This window comes from Phaethon aethereus (assembly GCF_964289735.1).
Source record: "Phaethon aethereus genome assembly, chromosome: 13".
NCBI lineage: Eukaryota > Metazoa > Chordata > Aves > Phaethontiformes > Phaethontidae > Phaethon > Phaethon aethereus.
This window is the reverse complement of record NC_138589.1, coordinates 558,672-577,173: the sequence shown is the minus strand read 5'-3', so window position 1 is coordinate 577,173 and position 18,502 is coordinate 558,672. Positions and strand designations below refer to the sequence as shown.

Genomic DNA, 18,502 nt, shown 5'->3' with positions numbered 1-18,502 from the left:
CCTGGCGCCTGATGCAGCGAGACCCGCAGGAAGCACCTCGATAAAAACACTCCGAGTATTAAGCACCAAAGGCTGGTGATGCTCCGTCTGCAGCAACTGAGATGATCTTCATGAAGCTTTTCCTTGTTGTACGCAAACAGACCAGCTGCTGGATGGTGATAACCTTAGGGGCAACCAAAGTCTGGCTTTTGTTGATGCTCTGAGCCAGGTCAGCCTTTTCGGAGGTGGTTTTATTGCTGAGCATGCAGTCAGATAACACCATTGGGGTGCTGAAGATGGGTGACTGCTGGGGAATAGCAGCTCCCATCGCATTTTCCGTCTTTGCTTCTCTTCTAGCCTGGATCCCTGCCGTTACCGCTTCAAGATAACGAACAAGGGACGACGCACCCATCAGCTCTATTGGACAACGGAAGGTTTCACCCCATTTCGCCAGCGTGATCGTCTCCCTGCCATCACCAAGGGCAAAGGTTCTTCCCAGAGCCCCAAACCCGCCGGCCCCGTGTTTAAGCTTCAACCGCTGAGGATGGAGCTGATGCCAGGCAAGACTATGGAGATGATTCTGGAAGGCTCCTCCAGCACTCCCCAGGTGAGGTCCCCTCCGCTGGGGCTGCTTCTGCAGCCCCTGGACGTTTGCCTGAGAAAAAGAGCGAGTGCTTGCAAGAAACTGTGTTAATGGCACCGGTTACCATGGCAGCACCAGTTGCTTTCCTTGCTGGCCACCATCAGTTGCTAAGGCTTTTTTGTGTTTCCATAGCTACCGTGAACCCCACTCGCTGATAAAAAAGTACAGGCTGAAGGAAGTATTGCTACTTCAGGGGCAAACGGCAGGTTAGAAGGCATCGCGTGCCGAGGCAGCAAGGAAGGGCAGAGAAAATAAGTTGCACTTAGAGTAGGAGTGCAGGCAGAAAGTGGATTAAAAAATGCAAGGTAATATATCTGGGGGAAGCAGCGAGTAAAATGAAGCGCCTGTGAAGGGAGGGAGTGTCTGGGAGCGGCATCATTTTTCCTCTGCAGACAAACATGGGCAGAGGGCTTGTCTAGCACCAAGTCCCGGCGGCGAAAAACGAACGCAGTCTGTCAGCTCTAATGATCGGAGTGACGTTCTCCACATGGGAAACTGTTCCCGGGGATTATTATAATTGACAGCTTGCCTTTTGTCAATATTTCCATAACAACTTGCCCCAGTGGCCCGAGGGCAGCCAGGTCTTGCAGCACCCTTGGATGGCAGCGCAGAGGGGGAGGTTTCAGCAGGGTCACCCGGTGTTCTCCCCAGCCCCTTCTTTCCAGTCCAGGGGAAAAGCAACTCTGCAGAGAAGCTGCCAGCTAACCCCGGTGTGCATCCCCTGGCTCCAGGACCACTGGCTACAGAGGCTTAAGTGAATGTGGAATAAATCTGCGTTAAGCTCTTGCCGATACTACTGTTTAGAAAGGTGTTTTAAAGGGTTGCTCAGTGGTAGCTTGAGGAAGACTTGATTACTCATCTAGTTGACTGCGATGGTGCTGTCCCTGTGCAGTCCTGAGCCCAAAGGTGTTGCTGAAGAGGAGAAAAAGGTACCAGAAAGGAACTAAAATGCTCAAGGGCGCTGGTGAGGGTGTCTGGCCTGGAAAGCTGAAAGTGCATCTGTGAGCACAGGTGTGGCTACCTGGCTCCCAGAGTCAAAGCCGAGACCCTGGGAGTGGGTTTTCTACCTTCCTTGGGTCTTGAGAACTTCATACTCTTCAAGTTGGTCAGAAGCCTGAATCCTTGCATTGCACATGCGACACGGATGATTTTGAAGGCTGTAGGCTCTGAGGGAGGAGCTGGGTTGTGGTGTTGTATGAGAGGGAAGGGTATGAGGAATTTGGGGAAGTGAAACCATGAGAAACCAGGAAAAAGTCTTGAATGCAGGAGCATCCAGCTTAAGCAGAGGGTTTTTGTGTGAAGTGCATGACACACCTCTTTCCTGGGGAGGTTTCTTTTAAAACCAGCTCTAGGAGGGCACAAGTACATCCTAGGAATGAGTGATCCCCTCTTTACCTGAAGGCAGGCTCGCTATTTGGGTTTTTCCTGTGTATCCTTTCCACTAAGCTTCCAAAGGAGGGTTTGCTGGCATTGGCCCTTCTATCACTTGTTTCCCCTAATATAGTTGGGGTTTTTTTCTTATCAGTTCCTACAGCTTTCTCTAAGTATTATGCTTAGGAATGATGGTTGATGGTCAAGATCCTGTGGCGTGGTTTTTGTGAAGGCTATCAAAATCTTTCACGCCAGTGGTTGGTTGCAAGTGCAGCGTGTTTTTTGGTCACCCTGCTAGCACCCGTTGGGTGACGTGTGACCCTTGCAACGCAGGTAGTGACGGAGCGACTGCTGTGTCACGCCGTCGTGGGGAGCAAGGCAGGGAAAGCACAGATAATGCAAGTGGACGTCACGTGCGAGTTCGTCGCTCCCGTTTTGCACATGTCTTCCAGAGAAATTGCTTTCCGTGTGGAGAAGGTAAGTCTCTGGATTGCGTCCTGGCATTTAATAGTGTGGCTGATGACTGAAAGCCTGTGGGTGTGTGTGCTTGTGTTCAGAGGACAAAGTTCAACAGCTGCTCTGGGTCCGTGGGGCTTTGGCTACTGATCTGAGCGGGACCAAGCTTCTGCCATTAACACCAAGATCGCTATTTTGTGCCGCTGGGGTTGGGGACAGTCTCACCAGCTCTGTTCTGCCCTTCTTGACGTGGAGACAGACTTGAACTGCTGAGCCAAGGGCATGGAGTGAGATGTGTGGGACCCACCAGAAGAGCGTGGGCTTTGCACGGCCACCTTGCATGCTGGGGCTGCGGCTGGGGGAGCCGCTCGCCGCAGCCGAGCGACGCTAAACACCTTCCTCACCCTTCCTGAGGTGCTTTGTCAAGTAAGCGAGGATGTTTTTAGAGGTGGGACTGGTTTTTAACTTCACCAAAGCAGAAATGCGGTAGCAGCTGCCCAGCCGAGGGGGATCACGGCCGCTTTTAGAGAGACACCGGTTTCTGTACTCGGTGTGAAGGGAGGTTTTTGAGGATCCTCCAAGGCACAGGGAAGCCTGAACAGTGATCCTTTAGGGAGGCAGAGAAAAACAGAGGTTGCTGTCAACTCCTCAGGCTGATGAGGAAAAGCTGTCATCTCTGCCTTCTCTGCTGCTGGTATGGATGCTATGCTCTTTGCATTTCCCTGAGCTCACCTTCAAAGGACCTGCAGACATCCTTCAGCTGCAGTGATGACAATGCCAACGCAAAGCAGGTGCCCTTTAGTCTCCAGATCCCGACTCTTGCATCATCTTTCCATCTCCTGTGAGGTGTCTGAAAAAGCAAAGATACCTCGTTATTTAGTTTCTGTGGTTTTAGGTCTCTCCTCTGGTTCCCAGGCTTCCAGAGAAGCACAAAATCCTGTGAGCAGGCAGTTCAGGTCTAATTAGAAGCTTTTCAGCTATCCCTGATGTCTGCCTGTGGTCCGCTTGATGCCAGTGCTCTCCAATTTATCGAGTGCTCCGACGCTCCAGCTGTTTGATGCCAATACACCTCAAACTAGTTTCCCAAACGTTGTCTAGCTTATATAAACCTTGCAGGAAGCCCAGAGCAATGGCTAAACAGGAAGCAATAGCTTAGGCTGAGCCTAGCTTTGAGGCTTACAGACACCCTGTCACTGTAGCAGGGGCGGCAGGAGACACGGTGCAAAGGAAGTGTCGAGGTTTCTAGCTGGCTGAACGTGGGTGTAAATGTTCAGAGTTAACCTTAGGCTACTGCAGACTCTCTGCTACGGGCTAAATTCTGCTTGCTTTTCTCCTCTGAGTAGCCTTGCTGCTTTTATGAGGCTACTAGAGCCAATAAGGTTGTAAGAAATTACTGTATGTAGGTGGAAAACATCTCGTGCCAGTCTGCCCAAGAGAGGGTACAAAGCTGGAGACAAACGGTCTGGGTTCGCTTTCTGGTTTGACCTTGTTCAAGCCTCTGCCGCCTCTCAGGGTCCTATTCCCTCATCTGTACGTGAGACGACTCTTCCCCCCGTCCCCCAGAGGATGCTGTGGCTTCTGAACGTGAAAAGCATCCAATCTACTTTGAGAAAAGCCTTCTAGAAGGGTAGAAGCTAATAAAAATAGTGAATAGTGATGTAGAATGCTTGCAAATAGAGCACTTTTGGGGTTGAAAAATGTGAAATGCATCAGAAAGGGAAGGAGGTCCCTGGCCACTTCAGGTGTTTGGGTTTTTCTGTCTCCTGTTTCTGTAGCAACCCAGTGATGTCCTAACTCTTCAGTACCAGCCTTTTTCTTTAAAGAACATCTCCTCCCTGCCACTCAGCATTGTCCTGGCCTTAGAGCAACCCTTCTTAATCTGCGACACGGACCGACAGCCCCTCTCTGCAGATGTTCAGGTGAGCAGCCGTGGACCTTCCTGCAGGTGGGGTTTGAAGGGGAGGAGTGTGGTGGTACGTTTCTGTTTGGAGGTCCTCTAGTAGAGAAGTTTATTCTTTAGAGTCAGCAGTAGACTGACCCAAACTAAAATCAGGTTCAAAATGAGCTGCTGGAGGAAAAGAAATATCATCTGAATTGGGGATAGATGTCCTGGCTGTAAGGCCTGAGGAGAAGGGAGCAAGCAACGAGGTCTGGGCAAGCCATGTAGTAAAGGTGTCTCTTGGAAGCAGTCTCCAGCAGCTATCTGCAGGTATCCTCAAGAGCAGCTGGCTCCCTTCAAAGGCAGCCCTGCTTTCAGGAGGGCTGAGGATGCTCCTCCAGCCTCTGCCGGGCACCTGCCCTGCTGTCGGTGGAAGGTGTTGGACGTGGGCTCTGCTAAACACATGTTGTAGGCATGGCCACGGCTTCTGCGCCATGCCAGCGACAAGCCCCTGCAAGGGTAAGGCTGCAGGGCAGTGTCACTTGTGCTGTGAGGATAAAGGAGTTCCTCTGGAGTCAAGGCGAAAGGCCCCGGCGCACCAGAGTGCTGGTTGGGTTGTGTATTTGGCGTGTAGCTTTTTGGGGGTCTGGGGTTCAGTAGAACAGTATTTATTCCCCTGTTGTATTGATGCAGAGCGCAGAGACGGGAGCCTGAGAGCGGCGTGGGGCTTGCCGTCAGGCACACACTGACGAAAAGGAAGGCTGGACTGAGAAGCCTGCATTGGGGTCACATTCTGAACGCTTACACGTTTCGTGCTGTCAGACCTTTGGACTTCATCGCACCGGTGACTAATACTCTTCATCTCCTTGCAGCCTGTGAAGCTGGAGGTAGGGGAGGAACTTCATCTCTCCGTCAGATTTAACCCTGCTTATGAAGAGGATTTGAGTATCCGGGTAGTAGAGAAGGTTCTGAAGATACGGTTTCTTGAGCATCCTCATGAGGAGCAGGTCACCGTCCGGGGAGAAGTCTACTTCCCGAATCTCCGTATCCAGACCGTGGCCCTGGACTTCGGCTGCGTCTTGAATGACACTGAGGATGTGCGTTCCATCGAGATGACCAACTGCAGCCCACTTCTTGTCCAGTACCGCTGGTCATTCCTGACAGGCAGCCATGTGAGCCAGATGAGGTATGTGGCACCTTTGCCCTCTCCTTGAAGCTCTTCTCCTCCCTGGTGTCCTGTTTGTACTTTGCAAAGACCGGGGGCTGTTGACCTGGGGTCTGACAAATGGCTTTCAACTGCCCCTTGTGGAAATAACACCCGCACCTTACCACCTACCTGTGGTAAGGCTAGGTGCTCAGGGAGTAGGTGATCACCGCCAACTTGACGCTGGGAAGGAGACAACATTCTCCAGCCAAGCTGGGGCTGCAACACTTTCCGCGTAGCCCCATAACCTAGACAACTGCTTTATTTCTGGAGCTACAAACGCACACTTAGGCGCTGGGACAAGCTGATACGTAACACGACCTCTTTTCCTTCCCTGCCAACCCTATTTGTCATCATTCCATACGAAGAACCTACACAGGCACTGCCACCAGAATGATGTGCTGCTGTCCCAGTCTCTTGCCACTGCTTTGGTGTAGCCCCCATACTGGTTCCTCTGGGAAGGGAAGCTGGTGTGGAAAGCTGCTTTCTCAGACCGTCATGGCCTGAGGCAGGCACCACCTTGACGTGAGTTTTCACCTGTTAAGCTGCACGTCATATTCATGAAACAGCTATTTAGCGTTTTACGGCAAAAAGGCACATTCTGCTGTGGCTTCGGGTACAGCTGTAGATACTGGTGGGAGCACTTGCCTGAGCATCCTGGGGAGCAGGGCTATCCAGCGCTGGCCTGTGGTTTCCAAGCCCAAGAGCCATCTTGCAGTCATGCTGGAGGACATCTATGAACACATTTATAGCTGTTCTTCCCTCTGTGACCTCTCTGCATAGTACAACAGTCTAGTCTGGACAGTTTTAATTACAGTAGCAAATGGTTTTTCCATAATGCCTCTAGGAAACCGAGCAAAGTTAACTGTTGTGCATTGAAGTGCTGCTATTACAAGTAATAGAGATCATCAGTAAACAGTTTTGTTCAGGGAATTGGGATCAGAGGAGGGCATCTATTGGGAACTGGAAATTAGCTGTGGCTGTGTGGAGGGCTTGGGAGAGAAGACCCGGCTGCTGGGGTAGCCAGGTCTTACCAACAAGTCTTCAGTGTGGCCCTTCTTGATGCCCGGCACCTTCAGGAACAGACCCTAAAATGCAGGGGAAGGTTTGCACAAGCAGGTGGAGGGAGGTGGGCAGGAAAAGAGGAGCAGGGCTGTAAGCTCTCTTTGGAGGCCCCTGTCATCTCCTGGTAAATTGGATTAGGGTTTAATTACAAGCTAAAGGGAAGAATCTAATTTTGACGATGGAACAATGCATACATTTTATAATAACAGAGAAACAAGCACATTACAGCGAAGCCTGTGTGGAATTAATTTCCTCTGGGGCCACTTGTTGGCCGGTTGCCTGTTTATCTTGACTCTTACCTTTTTTTAGAACCAGTTTAGGGTTTTGGAAATGTGAATGCTGAATCAGTTTTCAGCTTTTAATTACCCCGTCTCTGCCTGAATTGGCTTTGCTGGACCCGAACCTGCAGGCGCTCATTCTTCCAGCGGGTGCTAAGTCGCCCAAGTCCGCTGAGTCAGTAGCGGTTGAGGGTCCTGAGCGTCTGGCAGGATAGCGGCCTCTGCTCCAAAGGGTTTGGCATAGCCCCCTTGCTGGCTCGTTAGCGCTGCGGACGTTCCGACAGCTCCCTTTTCTGCTCTGCATGTTAATTAAGAAGTAATGTACTCTCTCCGGGTCCCTCAGCAGACACCATGTGATCCTCTGTGGCAGAGCTGGAAATGAAGATGGTCTCCAAGCTATTAACACCTCAAATGGCTCATTAAGAGCCCGGCAGAAGGGCAGCATGTCAGATATTATTTCTGGTTCACATTAAGCAGTGTTGGTATTCTAAATTAGCAGATCAAACTAACTCAGTCTGACATCGAGGGAATCAAACATCAGGTCTCATGAAGGTGAGATCAATAGAATTTAACCATCCAGCCAGCCAGCCTTGTTGGAGCCCACCATCAGAGGCTCCCAGCATCAATCGCACATTTAGTTTGGCCAGGAGAGAAAAATGTTGTTTCTTTGCCTGGACAAGCCTCTCTATGCTTAGATCTTTTTTTCCTTCTAATTGTTCAACCCATTTTTCAACCCATTTTTTCCTCCTTACTCGTTAGTCACTGCTGCTACTCTGAGCAGAGCAATCGTATAAGCAACGCAGTCTGCCCGTTGCTGCGTGGTTGGACGTGCCCCACTCAAGCCAACCCATGCCCCTTCTCTGACACTGCTGAGCCATCAATCTTTTGTGGTTACTCCTCTTCTAGACCCGTGTGGTTAGAGGCAGACTGAAAGTAGTCTCTCCTCACCCCTTGGACCTTTGGTAGCTCCAAGCTGAGTTAAGCCTTTGCACCAAGATGTTTTCCATGGCGTTGGAATGGTTCTCCAGAGTCACCCAGCAGGAGATGGTAGATACGGATTCAAATTCAAAGATTTTGTCATGTTTCATACCTAAAGGGTTTATTCCGTGAGGATTGGTTTGTCCTCCTTTCTAAGCCAAAGGCTCGTCCCCAAGCTTGGCTGTTCTTTAGAGTTTTCATCCTTTATTAAGGGTCAGTGCCTTGTCATTTACTTTAAGCGTTGCTGTTCGTGCATCACCTCTTTGTCCCCTTCATGTGAGTCGTGTTGCCTCCCTGGGCTAGGGCTAACACATGCGGAGCGGTCCGTGTGCCAGGATGGATCAGCAGGGAGCTCTGCACCTCCGTGGCACATGTCAAACCCCCTCCGTGTGTTGATCCGACGTCTCTGGAGGGTTGGAACTTCTTGGCTACAAATCCAGCAGAATGAATTGCCAGTAGAGTCTTTGGGGAAAGGGTTTGTTGAGCTAAATGTGTAGAAAATTACTTCTTTTTTTTTTCATCCAGGATTTTTCTCTGCCAGTTTGTTTTGAACAAACAAGGAGCCTTTCTCTTTCCAAGTGGGTCTTCCTATAGCATTCATAATTTCTTGTGCCTCTGCCCTCTCTCTGTGTCCCCTGGCAGCTGCACCGCAGGGACCCTGCGAGCCAGATCCCAGCCTTGTTACTGGCAAAAAAACCCCCAAAAACCCCCCTTAAACCCCAATTCTGTGTTATATCTGATGGGGTTTTTGCTTTGTTGTTTTCACAACAAGGAAGAAATGGAAAATGCAGACAGTGAAAAAGAGCATGAGGCAAAAATCTGACAGCAGCGCTCTGTCAGCCACCGGAGGGGAGAGGTAGCAACGTGAGCAGCAAGAAGGTACATCAAATATACATCAAATATACATCCACCGTGCCCCTGATGCCAGGCTGTCTCGGATGAGTGACAGCAGAGCATACCCCCTTCCCACGCCCTGAGTGCTATCAGCTCTTTGGGAGCGTTTTTGGGCTTTGGTAGCCCCACGGGTGCTACTTTTCTGGCTTAAATCCTGTGAGTAACTTAAAGAGGGGCTGAGTCGTGATAGAAATGTGCTGCTGAGTGTCTCCTTCAGCTGCGAGTGGCTTGGCAGAAGCAGAGAAGCGGATTGATTGGTGTAATGGAGAAATTGGCCTCTTATTTTTCGGAGATGAAGTCTCTTGGAGCAAGGGCCGGGCGTCGGGTGGGCTTCGCTTCTGGGGTGGCAATCTGGCCGTCACGCACGGCTTGCGGGGAGGCTCCGTACCCGTGGACGGAGACCCTGGGGAGCCGAAGCAAAAGGGGACTCGGGGATATTTGCAAGCTGTTCCCTCCAGAAAAGACGAAAAGTAAATACAGTGAGTGCCAAGGAGGGGTTTGGAGCCAGGAGTAAGTGAACATACGTTGTTACCGAGTCTATATTACAGACGTAAACCTGGATACTAGGTGTTGGCATGGTGTTGCTTCATCAGGATGAAGGTTGCGGGGTGATGACTTCCCATTCGCAGTGTGTCTATAAGCGTTTCTACCTCCAGCACGGTCCCCCTCACCACGCACCCTCCGCCTCTGTGCCTTCCAGCACAACGCTGCTTTTTCCCTGGGAAGCTGCAGGTTTTGGGACAGCTTCTGCTGGGCTGTCTTTGTGGGCTTCTGAGCCATGGTTATGCTGTTGACCATCTGCAGGACTTTTACCCGGGCCACCACAAGGGAGGCTGGACCATGGAACGGCCACCTGGGAATCGCTTTAGCTATTACACTTGGGTTTTCAGAGGCTCAGCCCCATCCTTTGCGCAAGGGTGACAGACCCCAAGAGCTTTCATTTGCCTCGGGCGGCTGGGGAGCAGCCCCAGGGCTGGATTGAGGGATCCCAGGAGCAGATCGAGGGCGGGAGAGGCGAAGGAGAAGGCATTGCTTGGGTGAAAAGCCCTGCACGTACCACCCAAGGAGCTGACAGGCGGCTGCCTGTCTCCCTGGCGTTGTCCTGTGCCATCGGGACAAAACGTGTGAGATGTCCATGTGTCATCCATGCCCTGAGTGGGCTGCGGTTGGGTGGGGCTTGCCTGCTGGTTCCGTAGCCGGTCAGCAAATGCTGGCTGGAAGGTGACTTCTTGCTCTGCCAGCGAGGTTCAGCTAGCAAACCTGGGGAGCAGCCAACTCCTCCCTTTGCTGCTTGAACATCTCCGTTACCCAAGGCACACAGTGGGGACCCAAGGTACGTTTGCGCTGCAGACAGCGTCCCTCTCCCTACAAACGCTGTTACGCCTGTGCTGCTGGGGTAGCTCGTGCTTTAATCCCCTCTGGGCTGCCGCTTAAGGTCCATCTCTGCAGAGCTTTACTGTTTATGAAACAAAACATTGATTTTTATATATATATTTTTTTTTTTTTTTGGCTGTGGGAGCGGCTTGTGGTCGTAGCCTGGCTGAGGCAGAGTGAAAGCATCAGTCCGGGAGCCACTGCTGTCACTTCCACTTCATCTCGCTGGCAGAGCACTGAGTAGGGAAGCTGTCAGATAAAATTTTGGTGGCAGGATAGGCTCTTTACTCCTATTTATCTGCTGACCTGCTGCCATTGCGTGTGGCAATGATGAGTAAGGTGACATAACTTTCCAGACCTTGTTTCTCTTAATTTCTCCAGCTGTTTCTTACCCGTGACACTTTCCCTACATCCTTCAGGCTGTGCATCAAACAGCTTAAGGGAAAATCCACCTGAACCCACTGGCATCCCTCTGCCCCGGAGTGCTGCTTCTAGGACAGTGCTCCTTCCTGGTGCATCCCTGTCTTGGACCTGTCTTCACAAGGTCGCTGAGAAATCTTCAAACTTGGGAGGAAGGGGCTCAAGCAAAGTTTGAATCCAGGTACCAAGTCTTCATAAGCTTGAGGTACAAATCTACACTGGGGGTTTTTTGTGCCAAGTCCTTCTAATCCAAGGCCCTTCCTAGCGCAGAGGTGGCGGAGAGCTCAGCTCCCTGCCAGCTCCATCTTCAGCCTGGAGCTGGCTGCTGCCAAGACAGGGATTTGCAGCAAAAACCCTTCTGGAGGATGAGGGTTCTGTCTTGGGTGAGGCCAGACTCTCGCAAGGCAGTGAAACAGGTGCTCGTCCTTCTGTATGGCTGGTCTTTCCCTCGAGAGGTTGACGTTGGGATGGTGGATGGGCAGCATGGCTTTTGGGTGGGTTTCACACAGTATCTTGGTCCCCCGATGGTTTCTTTGCCAATGGTTTCTTTGGCCACAGCCACCGGCTCCATGTGCCATCAGTGAGGAGCCACTCTGTGCTGCAATAGACGCTGTTAAATGACCCAGGTGAAAAAAAAAAATCCTCTCATCCAGCTGACCCATGTCTTCATCCCTGAAAACAGCCACGGAGTGCAGAGCTGCCGTTGCTACTGCCTTTGTAGTTGTGCAGGAGCATCGATTCATAGAATCGTAGAATATCTCAAGTTAGAAGGGACCCGTAAGGATCATCGCGTCCAGCTCCCAGCTCCTCACAGGACTACCTAAAACTAAATCAGAAGACAGTTGTCCACACAAGATCCTTGAACTCTGAGCAATGGCCGTGCCACTCGCAGAAGCGGGTGGATTGTCTTTGCCCACTCAAAACCCAAGTAGTAATTGGGTTAAGAGAGTATGGGCCCTGTGTTCAGACAGCCCAGAGGAGGACTTCGGGATGTTGAGGATGTATCACCACAAATCTGCGCCTCCTGACTCGGAGAGGGAGGCAGCCAGGGGCAAAGAGAAGGGAAACCTTCAGCTCTCCGCAGCACAGCAGTTAGAGAGGACTTCAGCACGCAGGGAGAGTTACGGGGCTCTGCGAAGAGCAGGGCAGCCCAGTGAGGTCTCCACCCCAGAGTTAGTGCTGTGGGATGGTGCGAGAAGGATTTATTTATTCCTCACCCTCCGCTGCACGTAGCAGAGGGAGGCAGGGGTGCCGGGGAGGGGGGTCAGGCCCCCCACGGGTCCCTCTGGGCCGGCTGGCATGCCGTGCCTTTTCAAGAGCGCTGAACTCCATGCCGCCTTTTCGGCCGCTCTGTCCTTAGGAGAGTCATCTTCCTCCTCCGCAGGAGACCTCTCCAGCCGTGCGCCTGCTTTGCTCGCTTCCTCTTCGGTGGTAACCTCTCGCTTGCCTCTGTCACCCCACGCTTGCCCTCAGCTGCCCCCGGTGCCGCCTGGACCAATTCTGTCTGGTCACCCCTCGCCCCGTCCCCAGGAGCAAAACGGGGCCCGTGGACTGTGAGGATGTTCCCGGGAGTGCGCCTGCCTCGCTCTCGGTAATGCAGGGGGTAATTATGTTGTACTAGATGAGTGACCTTTAATAAGGACTTTAATAAGATGTTAACTAGCCTTTTAGACCGGGTAAAAGCCATGCACAGCCTTAAATCTGTCGCTTCTGCTGGTGTGAGGAGCCCTGCTCTTCGTAGGCAGGGGCTGGATGGCGATGCCAGCGTACTCGGCGCAGCGGAGCTTCAGCGCATCTCTGATTTATTTTGGGATGTCACCCTAGGAAGTGTATTAAACCAAAGATTTTTTTGTTTGGTTTTTTTTTTTGTTCTGTGTTAGTTATCGTTGCTGCTTTGCCTTCCTCTGCCTTTCCCCGTGGTGACGTGTTGCAGAGTCCTGCTGGGAGGGCTCGATGGGCTGTGACACCGTAGCCTGGCCGGGAGGTGCCAGGCAGCCCGCATCATCGCGGGCCGGTGGAGACACCTTCTGGGGTTCAGCAGAAGTGGTTGAGACGAGCAGGGACGTTTCCTTCTAGGTGAGGACTTCAGGACACGCTCCGTCATTTCATCCCGCTCCGCTCCTGGCAGCGGGGAGGCCCAGCGACGCTGGCTGGCGGGCAGAGAGGCCGGCAGCCATGCCATGAGCTTGTCTTCCTGGTTTGGTTTCCCTGCGGTGCAGCTGCAAGCCACTGTGCTCGGGAGGTTGCTTGGCCAGGGGTTGCGAGCTCTTTGTGCACTGCCGTGGGGTGCAGCGAGGCACCAGGAACACAGCGGTGCCTGGGAAGAGCCTGGGTACGTGCTGGTCCTTGACCCCCAGGATGCCTCAGCTCGGGCTTGAGCTGCTCTTTGGCTTCTTGTAGGGTGAAGCTGGCTGGCCAAGCCCCTTCGTCTGCTCCCTGCCGTCTCAGGCTGCGTCCTGGCCATCCCTTTCACAAACCTGTTGAGATCCAGCTTCGATCTCCTGCAGCCTTTGCCCTGGGGAGCAGAGAGACCAAGAAAATCTCTTCCCATGGCTGGGAGCCTTCTGCTTGCCTGTCTAATGCACCCAGAGCCAGCCTGCTGCTCTCAGCTGGTTGTGCTCAACCAGTTCTTTGGCTCCCCACTGCTTCCTAATATTTTTAACCCTTGCAGCCATACCCTTCATGGCTTGTCAAGCTCTTAGGCTTGCCCCCATGAAGACATCTTAGAATCCTAGAAACATAAAGGTTGGAGAAGACCTTTAAGATCATCAAGTTCAACCGTCAACCCAACACCACCATGCCCACTAACCCGTGTCCCGAAATGGTGAATCTTCAAAGGGTGAACATCCAGGTCCCTGCTACAGAGATGGCTGGAGCACATCTCTCCTCCTTTGCTACCAGCCATGGGAGTCAAGGCAGTTGTCTGTTTGCAGAACTCATTTTTTGAAATAGCTGTTAAGGTTGTAATTGATGCTGATTATTTTAAATAGCACCTCCAAATTACAGCTGTTGGGGCTTGTTTAATTTTGAACAAAGACTACAAATTGTGTTTCTCGTTAGAGCCACTAATTTGCTCTGAGGGACCTTTGGCCAGAGCCTGATTGAGAAGTGCTGTTGTCTGATAGGGAATCAGGAGCTTCCTACTGCCTCACCTGATGCTTATAAATCACCTGGCTGATGTGCAAAGCATGAGGAAGGAGAGGACTTAATGGGTAATGTTTTGCTGTCTGTAAAATCAGGGCGAGTCAGAATAACTCCAGTCAAGTCAGTGGAGGCTTCTTCCAGGGCTATAACTTGTTGAGGGAGGCGAGTACTGCTGCCCAAGGGTGACCTCCACGAAGATGCGCCGCACCAGCAGTGGCTGGCCCTGATCCAGCTTAAGTTGGACCAAGGCAGCTGAGGAGCTTTAGCGCTTGCACTGTGTAAAATGGTACCAGCCACAGCCTGTGGAAATCCTCTGCGAGAGGCACAAGCTACATCGGAAGGAGCTTGAGGGGCCTCAGACCCTCCTTTGACTCTTCTCGTCAAAAGTGGTGGCACGGTTGAGGTCTGTGGAACCCAGGACTTGGTGCATCTAAAAATCAAAGCCTGTGACTCCTGCTCAGAGGTGCTGGAGAGCTTTGGTTGCTGCCCCAGGGATGTGGGACACTTCACTTTTCAGTAGTAGCGTCCCTGCATCCATTCCACAATTTCTATGTTAAAAAAAGGAAATTAAAATTCTCCCTTGTCTCTCAAAAGTAACGTTTTTTGACTCAAGTAAGTGGATGTTAAAACCGCATGTTAACTGCGAGTTAATTATTACTTGGTCACAGTGGGACATCCCCAGGACCGCTCGCTGCATTCAGATGAACGTCGAATCAAGCTGAATCGTTTCCAGCACGTGCACAGCAGAAGTTGGAGGTGTTGGATCTCTCTTCAGTCATGTTGCTCCTCTTCACTGCCTGGCGGTGAAGACGAGTGGTTCAGTAAATTCAGTAAATACACAAACCTTAGCTCAGCAGAGGAATTTATCCTCGCAAAGAAAGAGTCATCAGGGCCATTTGGATGAAATGCAGTTTAAGATTTGCTGTTGAGGAGGGCAAACCATCACCACCACCTTCCTGTGCTGCCGGCCAGGTGGCCCAGCTCAAGCCCAGTGTTCCCACATGGTGCACTGGGAAGGTTTTCAGTTTACTCCTGTACGATATTATTCTGTTTTCAGTTGCAAACAGCCTTGAGCTGGCCATGGCTTGTTCCCAAGTGCCTTTTTAATATGCATCTGGTGGCCTGAAGGAGAAATAGAAGTGCACCACAGGGGCCTGTAAGCCTGTTTAGATGCCTCATGGGCATGCGGTCTCTGGTGAGAACCTCCTTTGGGAGGCTCGTTTTCACACTGTGCCTCATGGGTGCACCAGCGGTAGCCCTGGGCAAGGATGCGTGCGGGTACCACGCACGAGGGACGCGGTCTCAGCCCTGTTAAGACTCTCGCATTTAATGTGAAGGGGTGACAGATTGTGGCACGCGTCTTGGTGCTGGCAGGGACCGCGGGCATTCCCATTCGAGGTTTGGGGCGACTGTCCTGACGTTGGTGGCTCTCGCCCAGCCGGAGCCGGCAGGGTCACGTCATCGGGCGTGAATCTTCACACGTAGTTTGCAGAAGTGGTGTGATTTCTAGCTCTTCTATTTTGGGAGGCGGGCGTGGGAAGCTGTGCAAAGCAGGCTCAGGAGATAGGCTGAGATTATTTTTTTCTTTCCTAATGTCTCAAAGGTTGGGGATGGTGAGTGGCACAAGGTTGTCCTGGCCCGAGGAGGAAGGACTCATCTCTCCTTGATGTCAGTCTGCCCGTGCTCCCAGTAAATCCCTACTGTTAATTCCTGGGTGCGTTTTGTCTCATCTGAGGGGTGGCCGGGTTGGGTGAGGTGGACCCAGAGGGGTTCACACCTTGCTTTCAGCCCCTCCATCTCCTGGCTGACCTGCTTATGTCCGCAGGCTCCGTGTCGCAGCTCCACGGTGCTGGTGGAGGTACTTGCGCAGCCCTTTAGCCCCTTGGGTTTGGGATGGGTCCTCTCTGCAGGTGGAGGAACGACTTTCTGCTCTTTGCCTTCCTCCCTGCATTCACAGCCTTGGCCTGACGGTGCTGGGGGACGCCCAGAAAGTCCCAGTTCACATCAGAGAAAGAGCTGCCTGAAGCCTGCGCTGATGCTGAACGTCTTGTTATCTTCCCCTTCCTTCTCCTCTTCCGAGACAACCCCCTTTTCTTCAGTGCCAGGAGCACTTCTGGTCTTGGGGCTCAGCTTTCCATTGACACCTTGGGTTCCTCGCTCCCTCCCTTTTCACGTTACGCTTCTTGTTATTCAGTTTTATTTTCCCCCACTGGAAAAATCCCTCGTTGTGCTTTGCGCGTCGCTTTGCGCGCTAACGGCATCATCTCCCAGCACCGGGTCCCAAAGGGCTTCTACTTTAGAGTGAAAAATATTAGTGGTCTTGTCTAGGCACCGCGGTCCTGTGAAGTTGCCTCAAACCATTCTATAAAACTAAAGGTAATTTAACAAACGATCATGGATTTTTCCCCTCTTGGGGGCTTACCTCTCCTCGGGAGTTGTTATTAACCCGTGGCATTTATCGGAAGCGGCTCTAAGAGCCGCGCTTTCGTCTCCTCACTAGGATGGATCGTAGCTGGCAGTTTTGGGGTGACTGCTGTGGTCGACAGCCAGAGCTATGCATGGACTGGTCCCTAGCTGGGGGCCTTTGAGGTGCTCCTGGCCCTGGAGGTTTGTAGTAAGGTGCCCCGGCTGAGGGGAGTGAAGGTCGCACATGTGGGACTGGAGATGGGCAGGGGCACGCGAACGCCTTTGTCCCCTCGGTCCGGGTTTGTTCTTCTGTGCGGACAGTGCCAAGGTCTGGCTCGGAGTGCCCCGTGGGGTCCCAGCAGCTCACCTGAGCCAAGCCTCCTTCTTGCAGGTGGTTGTAGGAAGGACAAGTCAGGTGGGATCTCTTGGAAGCTGTGAAGAGCGGAACCTCTAATCCAGAAATGAAAACCAGCCTTCGCTAATAAGCTACAAAGCCAAAGGCAAATACTCCTTTGGGAGCACATCGAGAAAGGCACGGAATTCCCAGCTGGGAATGCGCTTGTGCTGACCTACGGCTGCATGTGATTATCGGGGGGATATTTGTGATAAACATCTAGCAGAGCTGCAAAACTTCTTGCTTTGGCCCTCATGGGGGGGAAGGCACGGTCCACGGCGGTGGGTGCTTTTAGGAGGGCACTGGTGGGTCTGTGCTGGCTGTCTGGATCTGCCCTTTTGCGTCTCAGCCTCACTTTTTTGCCCGGTTTGCGTCTCTTGTCCTCTTCTGCCATGCTTTTTATACCCTCATAAGCTGTTCACATCCGTCCTCTTCCATTTCTTTTTGCAACCAGCTGCCTGCACCACCAGCCCTGAGCGTTGACCTGCCCCATCCCAGTTTTGGAGCTGCTGGGTCAGACCCACGACTGACCTCACACCACCAGTGCCCACCGTGGGGCCGCGTCCCGCCGAGGAGCTGTTCGTGCAGGCTCCCCTCCCTCCCACTGCGAGTCCCTGCCCAAAGTTGTGTTCTTTTCCAGGTTCAGCCCTCCAGCACCTAAATTTTTCATCAAACCGGCGGAGGAGGGACCCTGGTCGGAGCACTCGGCGTCTGCAGAGAGCAGCTCCAGGGACGGGGGTGCGGAGGAGCCAGCTGAAACCCTGGGAGCAGTGGGGGGTCCTCTCCGAGAGCCAGCAGATGTAGATGACTCCCTAGAGGAAAAGGTAGATTTTTCTTCTATGCCTACCGCCTGCGTTGCCCCCCGCCAACTTGCCACCACAAAGCCATGCTCGTGCCGACCTCCCTTTTTGCTGCCCCGTGGGCTCAGCAGTGGGGCATGGGGCTTCTGGAGAGGGAGAAATAGGATAGTTTTACTCAGAAAAGCTGGCTCAGATTCTCCTGACCTACGCCGGGTTGGGGATATTTTTGTGTGTTGCTTCCTTGGGTTTTGTTTTGTGGGTTGGGTTTTTTTTTTTTTTTACAACATCAAATGAGGCTTTTATCTGCATTGTGATGTGAAGGCTTCCAGTTTCCTTCCTGTATCAAGCTGTCCCAAGCACCGATCTCCACATACCACCTTCTCAACCCCAGCTCAAGCCACCCATTTTCATCCTTCCGCCTTACTCCAGGACCCAGTATTGCAGTGGCGGCCACAGAGCCAACTTTTCTAAAACAAGGCTTTGCGGGCAATGTTGCCTTTGATCTGCTCACCTTCCTGGTGAACCTCGCTGCTTTGGAGCTTGACCTCGGTACTGGTGGGAGCTGGCATCTTCTTCTGCATTGTGTGGGACAGGGGCTGCTCCTGGGGCAATAGAAGAGGCTGTAAGAGAGCATGAGAGGTTCAGGGAGTGCCAGCGTCTGCATTAAGTTCAAGGAGAGGGGTTGCACCTGCTCACGTCTGAATGTCGGCAGTTCTAAGGTTGTAACACCCTGTAGCATCTTTGGGAATATGCGCTTGGCAAAGCTTTGCTGGGTTTGAAAACGCAGAGGCAACCGAAAGAGCATAAAAACGTGATAAAGCACCCCTCCCCGGCGCTTTATCTCTTGGCGAGTTGTAGCCTCTGAGTAGGTCTAAGGATGTCCTGTAAATACTCTTGTAGATTGTGCTGCAGTCAAGGCCACAGCACAAAGCACTTCACGTTAGCAAAGCAGCAGTTATTCTTAAACCTCAAGAGCAATCACAAAGCCCTTGTTTACAAATCGGGGTCGGAAGCCCAGGGTCGAGGTTCTTTTTGAAAGACGGCCCCTTTGAGGTGCAATACCAGCTCTTGGCTGCTGCAAGACAGAAAAACATCTCGGGTGTCGTCTTCAGGAAGGTGCCGTTGGAGAAGGACACCCCGCCAGAGATCCTCAGCTGTCCAGCCCTGATGAGTGCATGAGGTGAAGCCTAACCACCATCTGAAAGTGCCAAGCGCTT

At 52.3% G+C, this 18,502-nt stretch overlaps 1 protein-coding gene across 1 annotated transcript in view; it reads left to right on the top strand.

Annotated features, from left to right (window-relative positions):
- Nucleotides 1–18,502, top strand: part of HYDIN (HYDIN axonemal central pair apparatus protein) — a gene marked incomplete at both ends in the record, with an annotated part of 135,442 nt that overhangs the window by 70,308 nt on the left and 46,632 nt on the right. Inside the window, 5 exons of the mRNA XM_082005613.1 lie at nt 337–586; nt 2,327–2,470; nt 4,225–4,368; nt 5,201–5,514; nt 17,126–17,309. Coding sequence (XP_081861739.1) covers nt 337–586; nt 2,327–2,470; nt 4,225–4,368; nt 5,201–5,514; nt 17,126–17,309 — 1,036 coding nt within the window. The remainder of the gene's footprint in view (nt 1–336; nt 587–2,326; nt 2,471–4,224; nt 4,369–5,200; nt 5,515–17,125; nt 17,310–18,502) is intronic.